General features: G+C 38.9%; 1 protein-coding gene across 1 annotated transcript in view; it reads left to right on the forward strand.

Annotated features, from left to right (window-relative positions):
* Positions 1-20,305, forward strand: part of LOC124161412 (pituitary homeobox x-like) — a 253,210-nt gene that overhangs the window by 145,178 nt on the left and 87,727 nt on the right. Inside the window, exon 3 of the mRNA XM_046537729.1 lies at positions 4,377-4,696. Within this exon, the coding sequence (XP_046393685.1) occupies positions 4,377-4,696 (320 nt within the window). The remainder of the gene's footprint in view (positions 1-4,376; positions 4,697-20,305) is intronic.

Here is a 20,305-nt window from a genome sequence, read left to right on the forward strand (position 1 = left end):
AGAGGGAAGCCGCCGAAAGGCAGGGCAAGGACATGCCCTTACGCTGGATTACTATTATTATTAAAGTATAGAAAAAACACCGGCAATATTCCACCATTATACAATTTTATTCCCACCTAGATATCGATGTTACTACTTCATTTCAAGGTATTAAATGCTTTTTGTTTAAATCCATTTGGGACCATTATTTACCTTGAAGATGATATAGTAACATCGAAATCTAGGTCACAGTGGCGTAGCTAGGAATTTTGTTGGAGGGGGGTCCAAAACCAAGAAGGAAAATTTTTGTAAAACAGGGTACTAAATAGAGGGTTTAAAACTAATTTTAACACTTTTCATAATCGAGGAAACTTCATGTTTCAGAGTAAGCTTTTGTAAAATCATCATTTTTCAATATTTGATTTAATTTTGTGATGCAAAGTAAGTGTGCTTTTATATTTCGGGGGGGGGGGGGGGTCCGGACCCCCTCCCTGCTACGCCACTGCTAGGTCAAATAGTTCTAAAAAACCCTTATGTACCTTGAAGATGGTGTACTAACATCGAAATCTAGGTGGGAATAAAATTCTATAATCGTGGAAAATCGCGAGTGTTTATTTCAATACGGAAAAATTCCACTTCAACACGCTTTTATCTTCGGATTCTATTCAATATTATCAAAGTATACTACCAATTAAGGCAGGTTTATCCATACCTATCCTCCATCCATACCTTATGTCTCTTTCATATCTTGTAACGTACTGCCTTGTTAAACTTTAAATCTCGTTTTTTGTTTATATTATATAACTTTATTCATTGATTTTTGCTTGTTATTTGGGTTTTAATTTTATCAATTTATATATTAATTCATATTATCCCTGGTTGATGTTTTAGGTTGTTTATTGTTTGCATAAAAGACCGTTGCTATGTTGTTGTTGATCCAAAGAAGGTGATTGTTAAATAAAAGTTTTAATAGAGAAGACATGAATATAGAGGGAAATGGCAAATTGAATAATTTCAAAGATGTTAATATATATTGAGAGATCCCGACGCTACAATCTCATCCAAAAGCTGCCTATCCTAACCCACCATTTGCAGCCCTTCGTCGTTCCTCCTCCTTTCCGTCCACTTCACCGTCTCCATTCTTCTCCTCACCCACATCTCGAACGCCTCCATAAATAGAGAAAAAAAAGTCGTTACGGGAGGGCTGGGGGAATACCTACCTACTGGGGGCGGGAGGGAGGTGGGAGATAAGGTAAAGATAGGCTCAGGCGGTGGAAACCGGTGGGGAGTGAGGAAATAGTGTCGGTGAAGCAAGCGGCATGGCGGTGTCTTTTCATGTCCCGCGGCTCGCAGTGAAGGCGACAGAGAACGGATCCCAAGGTGTCAAAAATTGGAAGCCCGCGATACCTCTCTTCTAACACTTCTGCCGAATAAACACCTTTTTCTATTATGTTGGTTTTTCATCTGTGTCGAGCCTTATCGTCGGCTCTCACCAATCACGAGAGATTTCTTTTCTGCGCCGGTTGACGCTAGATATTAAAGCCATTCAGGTGCGGAGATTTGGCGAAAAAGTTAGGCGAGCGAAATTGAGGGCAATTGTACTAAATGGTGTCTCCGACCAGATTTGTCGGAGGAGCATATGAGGCGGCATAGTAGTTAAAAGAATGCATGTCCAATTCTCTTCGCCATTATGTTAAGCTAATAAGCGTTTATAATTCGTCCAAAAAATACTTAAGGGCATCGATAAAAGTTGCTTATAGACCGTAAAAGTCTAGCAGTATTATTATTAAAGTATTCCACCGATTTAGGTTAGCAAGGTTAGGTAGATATTTTATTTTAACAGTTGATTGTGTATTTCTTAAATAACTTTCCTTCACATTCGTCAGTATTTCCTTGAAGTTTTGAGAAAGTAACGCCATATTTTTTGAAGAACACGTTAATGAAACGCCACTAGGAAAATAAATACATTTCCAAAGGTGGAATTGTATGATTGAAATTAATTAAAAGAGGAAAATAAATAGAAACTGAGGTGAATACATGAAAATATTTTATTGGTGAAGAGGTCTTTTATTAGGCTAAAACAAAGAGAAAAGATTTCATCAGTACGAATGAATCAATTACAGTATAAAAGTTTTCGCACGTACTTATTTATACAAATGAAATACTGATAGAATGATATAGTTTCTGCCTCCAAATTAGAGTATTAAACCTCTAGAGTTATATTGTATGCACCCTGGATTAAAGAAACATGATTGAGGCTAGATATTAACCAAAGTATCCTACGCTTCTTTACATTACTTCAGCTTTCCCAATCGTCTAGACAGACAGTAAACATCGTATTACTTTCACCCTATAGTTGCGTTGGAAATTACGCGAGAAACCTGGAAACGATTGGGTATGAAATTAATTAAAGTATAAAAAATGGATCTATTTCAGTTGTACTTTTCAAGAATATGCTTCCCAATGCCAGTAACATATGAATTACGCGCCTCAGGCCTCGGGCGTCAATCATTCTTAGCGGTAGATATCACATTTTACCGGTTGATTTTGTGTTAATAAGATACACTCCCTTCATATTCCTCAGTGTTTCCTCGGATTTTTGAGAATTTAACGCAAATGTATTGAAGCAAGCAGTAAAGAAAATTATGCTTTTAAAAATCATGCGTAAAGCCGTTTGGAAATGTAAAATACAATTGGAATTAAAACTCGGACTTCTCACAACAGACCTTTAAATGTTTATTTTCTTCAATGTTATTCTTATAGTAAGAAATTTTCCAAGCGGCGGGTCACAGCTATTATGTCCAGCATAATCTATGAACGTTGACCTGATTTTCTGGCAGTCGTGATGTTAAACATTGCTGGCACCATATTATGGTATCGCTCCGCGCTTCCCTCGCTAAGCAGCTCTCTGCAGCAAAAGCACTGGAACTTAAGTAAGTGGACTTCGTTAAGGTTACTAACAACCACGTGCCTTGAGAGAGTGGTGTAGCGATAGGGAGGTTTGGGGGGTCCGGACCCCCCCCCCCCCCCGAAATATAAAAACGCAATAATTTTGCTTCATACAAGAAAAAATATTGAAAAATAATAAATTCACAAAATGTTTCTTTGAAAAAACTTTTTTTGATTATGGAAGGTGTCAAAATTTGTTTAAACCCTGTATACTTAGTACCCTGATTTCAAAAATCCCACCCCCTGGTTTTGGACACCTCCTAACGAAATTCCTGGCTACTTTCACTTTTATAATAGCACCGTAGTCCTTGCGATAATATTTCGTTTTCCATCCCTTGCGTATCCTTTGTGATAACTTTTATTGATGTATATTTACACCAATGGAGTTGAGTGAACGGACGATGAAAAGTACCTAATAGGTTGGTTTTCCATTTTTTTATTGCCAAAATCGAAAGATTATTACTCCTGGAGTATGCATTTCACGCTTTTAGATTTTTAAATGACGATATCTATTTTTCGCGATTAAATGAAAGGTGAAAATTTTCAAGCGCGCGAAAACGCGACGGCTAAGTGTGAATGCTGGGAAAACCCCGTGTGACGTCATTCTGGTTCCGGCCGCCGCTGTGTGAGGCCACCTTGGTGCGAGACTATGGGAGCCGCTACGATTTTGGCTGCTAGCTAGTAGCAGAGTACCCTGCTATCAGGTAGCGCTTTGCTTAAATAAGGATTATTAATACACCAACAATGGAAGGAAACTTTTCGACCATACTCAATTTCAATAAGTGATTATTAAGAGATGTTTCCCTGAGCTCTGTTCCTCATGCATCCATTTGTAATCTCAGACGATGTAAAACTCCTAACTACTGGTATAGCATCCAGGTCCCTGTGACGTCACGTTGATTGGCATCGCATGGGCGCCAATCTAGTCTTTTTCAAATGAGGTTAAAATTGACCATTTTCATTCGTCTAAACTGGGATTTCTAAAACCAAATAATTTGTATATTATGAATACACTAATGGTGGGTAACCAATCACAATCAATGCCTTTCGTTTTCTTTGATGAAGAAAACTACCCTATTATTTTCCTAGGATTTCGGCACGGTTATGGCCGACGACCTGACTACTCGTATAACATCTAGGTCCCTGTGACGTCACATGGAGTGGCATTGCATGGACGTCAATCTAGCCTTTTTCAAATGAGGTTAAAATTGACCATTAACATTCGCCTAAACTGGGATTTCTAAAACCAAATAATTTGTATACATATTATGAATACACTAATGGTGGGTAACGGATCGCAATCGCAATCGATGCTTTTCGTTTTATTTGATGAAGGAAACTACCCTATTGTACGCATGATCTAATGTTGGTAGTGAATACAAGGCAATAGACAGTCCCCCGAACTCACCTCCCCCCAACTACGACCCCTTTCCTTTTCTCACATGCAGCACCTCGCCTCTCATCCGCAGAGACGTCCGGCGGAGGCAGCGGTGCCGGCGGCATAATCGTCAAGTCGGAGTCTTCGCCCGGGGGCGGTGGAGGCGGGGGCGACTCGGGGGCGGACGGCGGTGCGGACGACGCCGGGGGCAAGGGCTCGGGCGACGGGGGCGGGGGCAAGACCAAGAAGCGACAGCGGAGGCAGCGGACGCACTTCACGTCTCAGCAGCTGCAGGAGCTGGAGGCCACGTTCGCGCGGAACCGGTACCCGGACATGAGCACGAGGGAAGAGATCGCAATGTGGACCAACCTCACGGAGGCCAGAGTCAGGGTGAGTCACTAGACAGCACGCAACAGTGGCGCAGCGAGGGGGGGTTTTGGGGGATAAACCCCCCCCCAGAGTTCAGAGAAACTTTTAAGCTTCATCCATTTAGTTCATTAGATTAATATACTCATAGAAATGTGTAAGCATTAATAAAATATCCCTCATAAAGACATAAAACTCACAATTTTGAATCATTTATGATAAAAAATTTCTGGGGGAGGGCCCCCGCACCTCCCGCTTATCCTGGTGGGTATACCACACATCCCAGGTCTAGTTGCGCCTTAAACCCCCTAGCCTTAATTCCTAGCTGCGCCCATGGCACGCAATGCTATACCAATGATGCATTTCCATGCAGCAGGGTTTCCTCATCATAGGACGCACGATACCCTGCCAGTCTATGCTATTTTGGTATACCTGGTATTTTGGTATATCTGGTGTTTTGGTGTACCTGGAATTTTGGTATACCTGGTCCACGTATTTAAATATACCTCGCATTAATTACATACGTGGTATTTTGTATTTTTTGCGAAAAATTACAAGCCTAAAATTTATGTTACCTCCTAAAATTTTCTAAGTAGATGAAGAAAAACTATTTTTTAAATTCGTACACTCTATACAATAAAGATGAATTGCTCTGCGTTAGTCTCGCTAAAATTCGAGAACGGCTTGACCGAATTTGCAAATTTTAGTTTTAAAATGATTGTGAAAGTTCAGGAAGGTTTAAACGGTGAGGATATTATTATGTGGGGCCCATGAGGCCAAAGACCAAAATTAACCAAATCGTATCAGCCGTTTTAGATTTTTTTCCAGAAGTACTAACTCATTGATTTTGGTTTTATAGATAGATACGAAGGTGATACGAAGCTCACCGGGTCGCATAGTCTCAAATATAAATATTTTATAACTGAGGAAATTTTAAGTGAAAGCTTGAAATGTCGACAAGAGTTATTCTGTATTGCCTGAAAATTTCATCCAGCAGGGATTCCTCATCAGAAAACGCATCACACTTTCTCAGTCTATGATATTTTGGAATGCCTGGTGTATCTGATATTTTGCCTTTTCTTGCGAAAAATACTAGCTTAAAGTAGCCTAACCAATGATGCAATTCCATTCAGGAGGGTTTCCTCATCAGAGGAGGCATTGCACCCTCTCAGTCTATGTTATTTTCTTATACCATGTATTTATGGTATATCTGGTATTTGGTCTTTTTTCGCCAAGTATAATTATGTATAGCCTAAAATTTATGATATCATGTACAATTTCCTAGATGCATAGATGCATAAGAACTGTATCAAAAATTCTTTTGATATCAAATACAGATATTGGACGACTTAGAACATTTTAAGTGAAAAATTTTAAACTTGAAATGTCGACAAGGATAATTCTGTATCACCTGAAAATTTTAAGATGGTCGACAAGTTTTCAATGAAGTATTTCGTCGTCAAAAAAGCATTTAAGAGGGAGTAATGTGCCCTCTCAACTATTTTGTCAGACATCCCCTCAGCCAGCAGCTCTTCAGCGCATCATTATCGGTCAATGATCGGAAGATTGGTTTGACCCGACTCTCCACGAAATTTGGGAACGGGTTGGTGTTACGACTAGTTTGTTAGCCTCTCACTCCGAAGGCTCTAGTTCAAACACCGCCATCGGCGGTGATTTTTAGGCCGCTCGGTTTTGTCTCGAGTGCTGTGTGGAGGGCACTTAAAGTTATTTAAAAGCATTTTTTTAGAAGCAAGCAAATGCCGACGCCGTGTTTCTCTCCACCCATTCTTCCCTATTTTTGCTTATGATGCATATGATCTGAGCTGTCGCTTGCCATCTCTAAACTACGCTGCTTTTCTTTGATTTGCTTATGTGAAAACTTGAAGAGGTGAACGAGTTCTCTTACCTGGGAAGCCGAATTACCAGCGATGGACGGAGCAAGAAAGAAATACACAGTAGAATAGCGCAGGCGAAGAGGGCTTTCTACAAAAAGATGAATCTTCTTACAGCTGAAAATACCAGCATAGAAGTAAGGAAACAATTCATCAGATGCTACATATGGAGTATGTTTCTCTATGGAAGCGAGGCTTGGACGTTGACAGCAGCAGAGAAGTCAAGAGTGGAAGCATTCGAAATGTGGTGCTACCGAAGAATGATGAAGATAAAATGGATTGACCGTGTGAGTAACCAGGAAGTGCTAAGGAGAGTAGGAGAAAAGAGAAGCCTCCTAAAAACATTAAGCAGAAGAAGGGACAACTTAGTTGGCCACATTTTGAGGCACGATGGTCTGATGAAGACAATCGTTGAAGGACAAGTGCAAGGGAAAAAGGGCAAGGGACGGCCCCGAATGAGTTATATCGGACAGGTTATAAAGGATGTAAAAGAGAATAAATATGTAGCTATGAAGAGATTAGCGGATAGGAGAGAGAAATGGAGAGCTGCGTCAAACCAATCTTAGGATTGTTGACTATTGATGATGATGTGAAAACAATTAGAATCCCCCCTTAGAATTCTCGACTCGATTTACCAATTTTAAAGAAGGCATAAAGCCCTTCAACCGGAAGCATTTTCGCCATTTCAACACCTAAGTGACAATTCTGGCGATTATTTTTATCCCAAAGTCAACGTCCTCTAATGATTATCGCACATTTCAACCGCCAACATCCTGCGACAGAAGGCCCCTTTAAGAACGGCTCTATAGGGGCGGAAAGTAACTGTAACGCCACGTTGAAACAATCTAAAGCTCAGGGAATACTTTGAAAAATCCGAGGAAAATAAACACGAGCGAGGCGGGCTAAGGGGGAAGAGAAAGATTACGATGGGAGGGACGGGAAAGACAAAAGAATAACAGAGTCTGAGAGGAAACGGATGGAGTCCGGAAGGATTTTTCCTTCGGAGGGAAGGAGAGGATGGAAGTGCTTATTCGGTTGCTTACGGAGTGTGCGCCGGGACGCGTCTGCCTCCTAGCGGGTGAAGGGAGCCGAATCGCAACGGCTTGCTCGCTAGCGCCAACTCCCTGAATGGGTTTTGAACATATTCCAGATGCGAATCTCACCATTACCACACGCTCAGCCGCGTCTCCGCGAGGGGGATTCGGCGGGGGGAGCGAGGGGAGGTGGGGGGGGGGGTACCACACACGACGCACCGGGTACCCCTACCACCCCTATTACTCCCTACCTCACTAAATCTTACCCCACCTTTCTCCATAACCCGCGCACACTCTCCGTCGGCGCCAAAAACTGCTTCCCTCGCCGCCATTCGAAAACACACATAAAACCGAAGTCTCGACAACTCCTTCCCAAGTCCCATACACAAGCCTGTTTATCGGATGCATGTTAGGAAAGAATGCCTAACTGCAGTATCGCAGAGTAGGATTAAATAGTACAGGCAGGGTGTCAGCTGGCCTGGATAAGTCTGGGAATTATACATTGTATGGAAAAATTTAAGATAGGTCAGGGAATTTTGTAAAATTACCAGCACATAGTTATAAGTCATTCTAATGGACACCCAAAATCCTACCTCTGCTGTATAGAGAGTAGGTCATCCTGAAATCATACCGTAAGCTAAAATTAAGTCTGTTATACCATTTAAATATTTATCCTACCCATATATACATTATAAAATTATGTAACTACTGTTATTATACATATAAGTAAATTGAACCTACCCGTTCTAGTCGATGACTTAAGCAATTGAAAGTAATACTTAAACCCCGAGTTCATTACATGTCTACTGAATGGTCACTTTCACATAGTGCTTGTATCGAGAATCCGAAAGAGTTCATTTTGACCAGGAAAACATACATAAATCATGTATTTACAACTCCAAGCAGCTAGTTCTTCGCTAAAGGACGCTGTAAGTTGCAAAGATCTTGATACGCATCCGTCATATCTAAGTTAATGAATGATAATTTTCTAAGCAAGAAACAAAGCGTGTTTTTACGCCTCATCCGACAAGACCACCGAGTATTAAGTAATTCCATTTTTTTCAAAGAGGATATTTACACGATTGTTAGCAATAAATACCTTATTCAAAAAAGTAAAAACAGCAAGTGGAAGAAAAAAGAAATATTTGAGGAATGAAAGTATTTGAAAGAAAATTTCATCATAGTCTACATGAAAAATTATCGATAGACACTATTTTGGTGGTTATAACTATCCGTTCAAAATAAAAATATGCTCATTTGAAAATAAAGAATTCTTTTCTGAAAATTTCTGGCATGTAATCGAGAGAACCCGCCCTTCTTCCTGAAAGTCAATAATCACCGATTATTCGCGTGAAAAATATTTTAAAACTCGTATGAACTCACCAATCATCGCCAAAATATCCTTTTTCCCTCTTCCTTTCCCATATCCATCGAGAGATATTCTTCTCCCTGAGTTTAAATTTTTCTCGGGATTTCCACCGGGTTGAATACTTCATTTTAGCAAACGTTTCGAACTCCGTCTCGGAGCTAATCCTCAGGGATGCTGAATGTCGTTTTAATTGTTTTTTTGATACTAAGTCAAGTTGCTAAATATTGTAACAATTATTTTGGTGTTTCAAACTATGGTAAATTTAATAAAAAGCATAATGCCCATTCATTTATTGCAGCTATTTGTGATTTTAAGTATAGTCTATTTCCTTATATAACCTTTTGTAAAATTAAGTTCTGTATCTGGAATTAAGAGAAATTGGTCAAGTGCCTCATTATTGGTCAGCTCTGAGGCGCTTAATGGTGTTAAATGCGGATTGGATTCGCGATTTCCCTCACTTGTTTACATGATCACTTTCGCATAGTGTTTGTATTGGAAATCTGATAGAGTATATTTTGACAAGAAAACATACATAAATCATATGTTTCCAATTCCATGCAGCGAGTTCTCCGCTAAAAGACGCCGAAAGTTGCAAAAATCTCGAGGCGCATCCGTCATGCCGTATGTTAGTGAATAATAATTTTCTAAGCAAGTAACACAAGGCATTATTCAGAACGAGTTTGCGGGTATTCCTCATTGAGTACCAAGAATTTCTGCATTCCTCTCCCTATTTCCTAGGGTGTTTATACCTACGTCTCGCCTTCCATTTTCTTTCATTTTATTCGTCTCACTTCCAACCACACCTCCGAACACGGAATCCTCAAAATCCCCTCTTCCCGAGCCCTCTCGTCGTGGCTCAACTTTCCAACTCTTCGCCAACTATTCTCTCCATGGAAGAAAAAGGATAAAAGAACGGAAGACTTGGGGACGAGAAAATGCACACCTCACCAACTGGGAGACAAATTTGGGTCGAACCAACTTGCGGAGATGAAGAGGGGCATTATTTTTTGTGGGATACCAAGAACCACTCGTCTCATTTTGAATGATAGAAGGAAAAACTTAGGATGTTACGAAATGTTTTTTTTTATTTTCCTTCAAGTTAATAACCTCTAAATTGCTACTTCTTCTCTTCTAAGTGACAACCAGCCTTACAACGGCCTTAATACTGGATGAGTCGAATTCTCACATGCTAAAAAAAACTTTAAAGCACATGCAATCAGCGAAGGTTGGAGAATCTTAACTGCCATTTGTTTCCTCTCTCTCTTCCTTTTGTAAATAGTGAGAAGTTATAAATTATTTTTTATTTTCATGGCTGGAAATATACAATTTTAGGAACATAATTACTTACTTCTTTACAACTAAAGATTTCAAATACTACAAAATTAATCAAAACCATACCTTAAGATGTGTAGCTAATACAAAGCAATTATTGAGCATATATGGGGGATGGCGGCCATCTTTAATGACAGCCATTCTGGTTCCTGCTTGTAATTTGAATGGCCATCCCGTCAAAAACTTTACCTTTTTGTATCAACATTTACCACGGAAAGTGGCATAGATCAGGTCAAAAAGCGCAGAATTCTGTAATGCACACAACGCACAACGTCTGTGGTAAATATTATCTGAATTTCACTCCAAGATTCTAATCGATGTTTAAAGTAAAGGTCAAGAGAAAGAAACAACACTGAATTTGTCGAATCAACCAAGGAGGAAAATTAGTAATCACTTTAATATAGCCATCATCTCATTAAAAAATGAAGAGGTAAAAGAAAAAGCATTAGAGGAAGTAAGCTGTAAAACAAATTCAAACAGAAACGCAACTTTTGGAGCATCATAAATGGAAAAATTAAACAATAATCTAAGAGGACCCTTAACGCATATTAAAGGCGTGATATGGGCATATAAATATACAGAAACGCTTCCAAAATTTTGCATTTAAATCCGTGAAGAGCTGCACTCCAAGACACTAATTAATGTCATACATAGCGGCCAAGAGATAGAAAAACTCATTTAATAATGTAAATTTAAAAGCGTTTCTCAACACGGATGTTGATTTCAGTACACCAATTTCCCGCATAGGAGAAATTATATTATTACTATTATTAGAGTATTCTACCGATTATGGCAGGTTTCCACTAGTACTTAAGAATAATTCTGACATCCACTTCCTTCATGAACTTCCCTCTTCAATTCGCCATTAGGCCTACTCCATTTCATTATATCTAAAAATCCTATTCTCTTCCTTCCTCTCCTTCGTTTACCCTACATTCTACCCTCTAACACTGTTTTCAACAGCCCCTTCCCGCTAAGTACTCGCTCCATCCATACCTCCTGTCTCCTCCGTATCTCATATAAAAGCTGCCTCTCCTCACCCACCATCTCCAGCACTTCGTCGCCCCTCCTCTTATCCGTCCCCTTCGTCTTCTCCATTCTTCTTCACACCCACATCTCGAACGCCTCCAGTCATCTCTCGTCCTCCTTCCGAAGTGTCCACGTTTCCGAACCGTAAAGCGCTATACACCAGATCAGACTCGTCATTAACCTTTTCTTTTAACTGTTACATAGCGATGATCTCATAAGCTGCTTCCTGTTCATGAACACCTGCTTTGCTAACGCAATTCCTCTCCTAATGCTCGTACTACTGTATCCATTTTCCTCGAATGTGCTGCCGAAATAGTTGAGTTGTTCTAACAGCTTTTTAAAGTTTTTCCCCACCTACTTTTACCTTCAGTCTCACATTCCTAGCTCGCGATGCTATATAAAACCGTATGACGTTGGTCTTCTGGTCATCACTCCTCGTCACATACTCCTCGTAACGCTCGTGAAACGCATCTACTAGAGCCTGAAGCCTCCTCGCTGACTGGCTTATTAACGCCTCATCATCCGCGAACCTCTCTGGTTAAAAAATCATTCCTCCCACTTTCACGCCAGCTTCCAAATCATCCCACGCTTTTCTTACCATCTCCTCAGCCTACACGCTAAAAAGCAGCGGTGATAGGGAACACCCTAGCCTCACTCCTCAGCTAATGCTTGCCCACAAAATAACACAATTAAATATTAGAAATTAAAAAACATCTCTTTCAGCCCTTTCTATGTTACCGATAGACTTAGCCAGTGGAAGAAGAGGATGGCGGTTGAGTGGGTTGTCTGAGAAGGTATTGACGGCCAGGGGGGAACGTGGGGAAAGGTAAACATGGAACTCACAAGTTGGCCCAGGCACTTCCTCACAAAGAGGTTCTACTGTCCAAGTCTCCCCAGCATTGGCTCCACTACACCTCTTCACACACTTGCCAGACTCTCCATAAACCCACAGACACTTCAAAAACCGACCCTTCAGAGCCACAGAACTCGATATTTCCTCCTCTTGTGGAAAAGACAGGACCCCACTTTCAATTTGCTCTCTTCCTGTTAGGCACTTGACCTCAGACGGTAACCATGGCGATGGAAACACCCAAAGACATTGGAAAATTTGTCATGCGGTTTTGAAGAGTTGGGAAACGTTGTTGACAACTATTTGAGGAACATCAAGTTTTTATTCTAGACGCCCCTCGGAGTTTACCTTGATGAGGCGGACCATATACAGTGGAACTTGGTTATAACGGCATCGGCTGTAATGTCAACTCGGGTTTAACGTCACATTTTATACAGAACAGCCAAAATTGAACATTTTATGTTGTACGAAAACCCGTTTATATCTTCAACAAACATTGCGACGCTCGGGTATAGCGTCAAAAATTTTGCGGTTCTTAGGTTGCAAAAGTGGTAGTGTGATTGTATGATGTCCCAAAGTTCATAGAAACCATGTGTAGAAGGGAATATCATTTTTTTACTAACGTTTTTTTATTAAACATATTCCAATGTACGAGTAGATTTCAATAAACAATGTTGTATATGGCAGAAAATTTGCGTTTTTACTTTGTCCTTTCACTCAGATTTAAGGCTGCTTTTTTTATAACGTCACTCGGATATAACGTTAAAAATCTTCTGGTCCCTTTGACGACGTTATAACCAAGTTCCACTGTACATGTACATACTACCCAGCAAGCTACCTCAATAGGCATGTGGCAGGGGGTGTTACGTCACCAGCCGTTAATAGATAAAAGGAAATGCTCTAACGAAATTACTCCTTGCAATTATTTAAGTCCTTTACTGTTACGGGGGAAAACGAATACCCATACCTATTTAAGTACCGACATTCTCCATCACACCTCACATATCATTCTTCCATGATATTTAGATATGCGATCAAGGGCGTACCCAGGGTCATAACTAGAGGGGGGGGGCAAGCCATGGTCTAGAGGGAGGCAAGCCAAGTTATGACATTTTAGCATGAAAAAGGTGAATGAAATCAATATTTTAAGAGCATTAAAACAGCGCTTTATTAGTTTATGAGATTATATCCTTGAAAAAATAGTTTTGTTTTAGTTATATATCTTTTAACAATAAACATCGTTTTCTATGGGTTTAAAGAAAATTTGTTGAATACTTTCGTTTCAATTCAGTACTAATTTTGCTTAAAGACTTTTGGGATCTTTGCTTCTGGGGGAGAGCAGCTGCCCCTCGCTGGGTACGCCCATGCATTCGATGAAAACTACCAATGCGAATAAAATAATTTTCAGGTACCAAAAGTTTAAAAATACCCTGCTATTTATGACGTACAACGTTATACACAATCGGTATTAAAATATCGTAAAATAAATCGTGTGGAGGTAAAGGTATGCGGGTCGCATACGCGTTTTCCGTAAGGGTGAAACTCATTAATGGCTAATTTGCCTGTCCTTTTGAGATAATATGTGCGTATATTGTTATAAATGAATTATATAAACTTTTAAAAATACCTTTCAATACTAAATATCATAAAATCACAATTTCCTTAATTTCACCTTTAGATATTGAGTTCCATATATGCGTAAGCACTATATTTAATTGTGCATTGAACCCTTCACTTATATAGATTTTATGATGAGGTGAATGACGATATGTCAAGTACATTAACATACACAAATAAACGTTATAGATAAGTTACTTATAAAAAAACATATGAGTAAGAAAATCCACTCGTCCACCTCCACGTTAGGGAGTTCGCAGAGACCTCTGTACTCCGTGCTCCTGGCAAAATCAAATGGGAACTCTGGGTGGGAATAACCCGGGCGATTTCTATCGCCGCCCTTAAAACGGGATGAAATGAGCAAATCCACCCGCTTTGGCAAGCGGATAAGAGGGCGACAGGGAAGGATAAGGAGCGTTGGTTTCACCTAAGACATTAAGGGGGACTGTGGAATGGGAAGCAAGGCAAGGGGCGCGGATCTGGGGAAGGAGGGGCTCGTCCACCCCAGGCGGTCATTCGCTTGCGGCGGCACAACGAATATTAAAAAATAGGATCCTCAGTCGACTTCTAAATGTGTTGTCACCCACCGCGCATTTAAGTGTGTTTACAAAAATCGCCACTCATGTCGCTGACGGGCGAATTGATCCGAGTTTCCCGTGGAAATGCGGTATAATTGGGGGTATTATCCTAAATACATACACATGATGGTGTGATCTATCAAATTCATTACTTTTCCATGCTATTCCTCGCAATTACAAAACTTATACTGCAAAATATTGGAAAAAAAACTGCATCGCATTGCACTCATCACCACGCCGAGGACATTTTTGAAAACCGATTAAAATGCGACCGTAAAGCAACAGAAATAAGCCCTCTATGGGATGGAATCGGGCCTCCTCTATGCAGCCCCTCAGGACGACACTATGAACGCGTGAATCTAAACCCATTGTAACCCAATGTTGCTTCCAAAAAACTTCAAAAATGAATACATTTCCAGCGGTGCGATATTTGAGAGGAAGAAATAGTTGTCAGTAACAACCTCTGAAATAAATTCATGACTATTTAATCCATTATATCTTGTCAAACAAATATTTAATTAATCTAAGAAAAAATGTTTACGTGTAAGTTCTACAAACTTTTATTTCCGACTATGATTTCATTATCATTATATGAAAATTTATCATTATTGGGGAATCACATTGAATCGTTATAAGAAAATAAAAATACAATGGTGTGGTTTGGGCAGTAATATGTTCCCCAATTTTTTATTCCACTGAACACGAGCGGAAACCTACAGTTGCATTGAGTGACTTAATTGTTACTTGTACTTACCTACTTTATCACATTTTTAATTTGGGGAGTTTTGGATCTGAATTTACTCACTATTCGGCAGGTATTTATCTATTCTACTAACCACCAACGAAAATATAAAATTGCATTGAATGACTTCATTATTACGTGCATTTATTTTATACGAAAGCCAGTAGGCCTTATTTTGAATTGAAGGAGGAAGTGCTTGAAGGAAGTGGAGGCCCCCAGAATACTTCTTTGGTACCCCATGGAAACCTACCTTAATCGGTATAAAACTATAATTATAATTTAATTTAAAATATTTTTAATTCGAGGAGTTTTGAATTTGAAATTTTCTTACTATTTCGCTGGTATTTTACGTCTTTAAGGTAAAAATTAAAGCTTTAGTGTTTCCCTCAAAATTATAAACTGTTATCTAAAAAATAATATCAAGCTTCGTAGTCGGTCCTTTCTTTACGTAGCGGCTACCACCCTTCATCCTACCATCAAACACCCTTACATTCAAAACCCTTGAACCAATCATTGTGTTCCGCGCAGGAGAATGAACCCTAATTGAAGAATCAGTGGAGCGGTTAAAGGTCTTACTCGTGTGGATCAAGGAACTACGAATCACTTCTCCTAAAAACCTCCCCCCTTTTCAAGCGTAACTCTCCCTCTCTCTCTCTGGAGGATCGACCCTTCCCAAACCCCCGGGCATTCGGTATCCTTAATCGCGGTGCTCAAGCGAAATCCCCGCAAGATGAGCCACCCACACCCGACGGCGGAAGGCCCGGGAGATTCGGGTGCGGAGGGCTACACCACACTACGGAGATGGCTCTGGAGAGATACGTCGGGTCAGGGAATGGCAGAAGGGGTATAACCCGAGGGAAATACGACGCTCGAGGACAGGAAGCATTTGCTCCTTAGACGTAAATAAAGGCGGTCGTTGCTCAAGCTGTATCCACCTCAGAGTAACTACAATCAAGAGCGCTTAACGAACCTCTGAGATCAAACTTGGCACGCACGGCGTGGCTTCTGAATAGCGAGAATGATTAGAGATATGTGAAAATAGCACTTTCAAATACAGTATATATTAGCATTTTGTAGCATCTATTTTTTTCTTTATTTTCATAATGTATCACTTGTAGTTGACGACAAAAATGGATGAAACACATTTATTTGAATATATATGGAATGGTTTACATAATTACGGGGTATAGCAATAATAAATTAAGGAATAAGATATAAAATAAATGATTAAAAACGATATTAGTAGCCTGAAATTCATTTAAACTAGTTGAAAATCAACATTGAACAAGTTTCAACACTTTCTTCCTTCAGCCGGCTGTGTGGCAGTCAAAACTAGATTTTACTGGCTTAAAAACGTCTCTCCATCCACGATGCTAACTGGTGTTCAGATTGTGAGGAGTGCAGATTTACCAAGCTCAGTTTTTTTTATGCAGATGGCAAGAAATATTTGCTTAGCATCGCAGAATCTACCAGGGTTCTCTCTCAACCTCTCTAGTAGCTGCCGATGAAAATACATTTAACTCTCTGTGAAGCAGTAAGGTCCAACGTCCAGTGGCGTAGCGAGGGGTGGGCTGGGCACTAAATTTACGAATTTTGCCATTGAAAAAGCAAATTTGCGGTTTAAATATCATTAAAGTCCAGTCTTCGCGCCTATGTCGCATTTATTCACGGGTATCGCATTTATCTCATATGCGATTTTCGCGTATCACTAGCAATGACATTATCGGAGTTGAAGCCTTGGAAACTATTTTAATCTAATATTATGAATTTCCACGAACATGTTTTCCAAAATTCTCTCATAAATGACAAGAATTTTTTATAGAATAACGGCAGTCGACAAAGCAGCTGGTCTTTATTTAGAAAAGTCATGTCTTCTCAGGCACAGGCTAATCCGGACTTCACGATCGTGTCGAAATAGGTTCTTTATTCATTACTTGGGTTTTGAAAGAATAAGTGTCGAGAAAAGTATTACGAAAATTAAAGATTGAAGAGGCAGTGTAAATTTGTAGCGATGGAGCCAATAAAATTTCATTCGCTCACGAAAAAAAGGTGTCTTTTTCCGTGATGTCATCGTTGCTATGGCTAGAGATGGCCGTGCAAATAAACCCTAATATTCTTCCTGACATCTTCATTTCCGCAAAACAGAATTTCTATCGAAATAAACTCAAAAATTCGACAGATTTCTACATTAATTCTACACACTTTTCCTTTAAAGATCGTATGAATGAGTAAAGAATCCATTTGGACATGTTAATCTCCGGAATCGGGGTCAGAATGTATAAATGAGGGCGAATGTTACACCTAAAGGTTGTAGGTGAATGCAGTTGTAGAACCTTTTACACATATCCTTAACCATAGCAATCCACGCTTCGCAAGGACATAAGGTATCTAGAATCATTCTATAGAATTTGGACTGGTACAACTACGCTTAAGCAATAGTGCAGCCCGAAGAAATAAAAAGATAGTGCTCTTAAAGTGTTTGCTCCTAATTGTGAGTGGCTGATACATACGGTTATTTAAAATGTTGTATTCAGGCTCTACGGTATTAGGAATATGCGATAAATATTAACATTAATAAAAATGGGTTAATCGCTGTAAAAAATTGCCATCCCTACACATGTTAAAATAGTAAAAGAGGGTAAATGTTACATTATCTCCTGTGAAGTAACACCCGCTGATTTTTCGACCACGATACGTTTCCTCTTCGAGTCTTCTTCGGCACTGGGTAATCTCGACGTTACGATCGAGTCAGAAATGGGCTATCTCTTTATTACTAAGGATTTTAAAGAAAAAATTGTGGAGTTTATTTATTGTGTAAAGTGCATTTATTTAGACAGCTCTTACTTCTTCTAGTTTGGGTGAGGTTTTCTAAAATTAAAGTTAAATCATTTTAAGCCCCATCAGGTGCAGGATACAGCGACACAGTAATGGATTGTACTAACGTAAGAACCCTCCATATTTTATATTCTCTGTTGTGGTAGTCCTGGTGTTCATAAATGAGCCCGGTGAATATTTTACGTGCATTAAGACCCTAAATAATCGCTCATGCAACAAGACTGAAAGCAAGATTCACAGAGAGAGAAGATGAGAGTTAAAACTTTACATATTTTTTCTGAAAGAATGGTAATGTATTCACCCAAGGAATATATATATTAGACGGTGAGACAGCCAAGTACCTCAGGAAAAATTATAACTTTCGCACATGAGCTACAGGAGTACCGCATGACTGGTTTTTGAGGATTCATTCGCCACTTTTGCGCATTTTTAAAAAGCCATTCATTTTTCAACGTGACCTACTCATCGTATTTTACAAAAAACCTAAAAAATTCTTGAATGAAAGGTGAAATCACGTTTATTTACCACTGAAAATGTGATCGGTCAACTATTTTAGATGTTGTTTCGTAATCTATATTCTTTTTCCTGCTTTTCAATTCAACTTTTTTAAAATATGTGTTCTTCCTTTATTCCTAAATTTTTTTTCAAGAAAATAAGTGTAAAGAAAAATATTTCGACAATAGGCATAGAACAGGCATAGATTACTTCGAACCATCAATAAACTATAAAGGATATAAATATTTTAGGTAAATGAAATTTATATTCCCTTTTATCATTAAATTGCCGGCTAATTTAAATTTAGACACTGTTTATGAATGACTTAATTATTTCTTTTAATCATAAAATAATTCTTTAAGCCCAAAGAATGTTTTAAGCCCTAACTATTTTTAATGTTTTACACAAACTTTAAGAGCTATTTACGACCTGGATTTTATTTTTTTCAGAAAGCACATACAAACAGAAATTACCATATTCTCCTATTTTTACACACTTTCATTATGCTTATAACTTTTAAGAAATGCAACATTCGATTTAATTCTTTCCCAACGAGCTATTTGCGTGCGGTCTTCCCAGGGTTCCCTCCTTTATCGCTGAATGTCACGTACGATTTTAACCGGTGCAAATTGCAAGAAAACTTCACGGAAAGAAATAATCTTCATTAAAATAGAGGAAAATTCAGAGGAAAAAATAAAATCAGTTCAAAACAATTAAAATAATATGGATCATTTTCCAATGCGATTCTCCTTAATTTTATCGTGCAGAAGAAATTCCAATAATTATTTTCTTGGGTAATGACTTTCTTGGGTAAATTTTTTCATCCTTATACATTTATTCTAAGTTTTATTAATTGTAAAAATATTTGTTTACATCCGTTCAGTAAAGGGAATGTTTTAAAGGGGAAAAGATCTCAAACATTCGTAATAAGAACTTCACCTGGAAAATCGATATTAAATTGTTTCGGATTAGTCTGGAAATTTAAAAAATTCAATTCAGTAAATACACTGCTTCTTTCGCTTAAAAAGAGCTCAAACTCGCGTGACCTCCCTTATTCCTTTTAAGGCGAGTAGGATCTCGCGGGAAGGAGTTACACTTTTCAACGAAAATGATTTTAATCAGATACCAATCATTGACGGTTGCGAGGGGGATATGTAACAGGTGGAAGAGGCAAAAAATAATTTCCTAAAACATTTTTTCATTCTGATCTAAAATAAATATTTTGTTTAAGGAATCTGTTCATCGAATCCGATCCGATTCAGTCTTTGGATTAAATGATTGATATTTTGGAAATTAAAAGGCCATAATATTTTATAATGATATGCGTTGAAAGAGTCTTAAAACATTTCTCATATTCGATTTACAACACGGTGGCGGCGGGGTAACGTCCTCGCCAGCCAAACAATAGGTCGTGGGTTCAAGTCCCGCCTGGGTAGGTTTCCCCGGTCCAGGGCATGGTTGTTTGTGTACGTTTAATTGCTACATTTGTTGAATACCCCGGTGTAAAATGGCCAATAAGAGCTGTATCCGGTGGTTTGAGAATAAAATAAAATATATGAAATGAATAAAGTTTTCTCTTAGAAATCCACTCTTTCTTCAATTTGAGTATTGGTGCTTTAACTTATTAAAAAATCCTTCCTTTCGATAACATGCATACCAATGCGCCGAAATACTTACTTGAACATTAAGAGGGTAAAGTTGTAAATATTATTCGTAACTATGTGAGATTGTAAACATGTGGCTTAGTTCTAAAAGGGCCAATGTTAAAAATTTACAATTTTGTAGTGATAACTCCATTTCATTTTCAATTGGGAAATATGTAATTTAAAATTATAAGGTTATGATTTCCTGGAAATTTAA

This window comes from Ischnura elegans, chromosome 6 (assembly GCF_921293095.1).
Source record: "Ischnura elegans chromosome 6, ioIscEleg1.1, whole genome shotgun sequence".
In the NCBI taxonomy this organism is placed as follows: domain Eukaryota; kingdom Metazoa; phylum Arthropoda; class Insecta; order Odonata; family Coenagrionidae; genus Ischnura; species Ischnura elegans.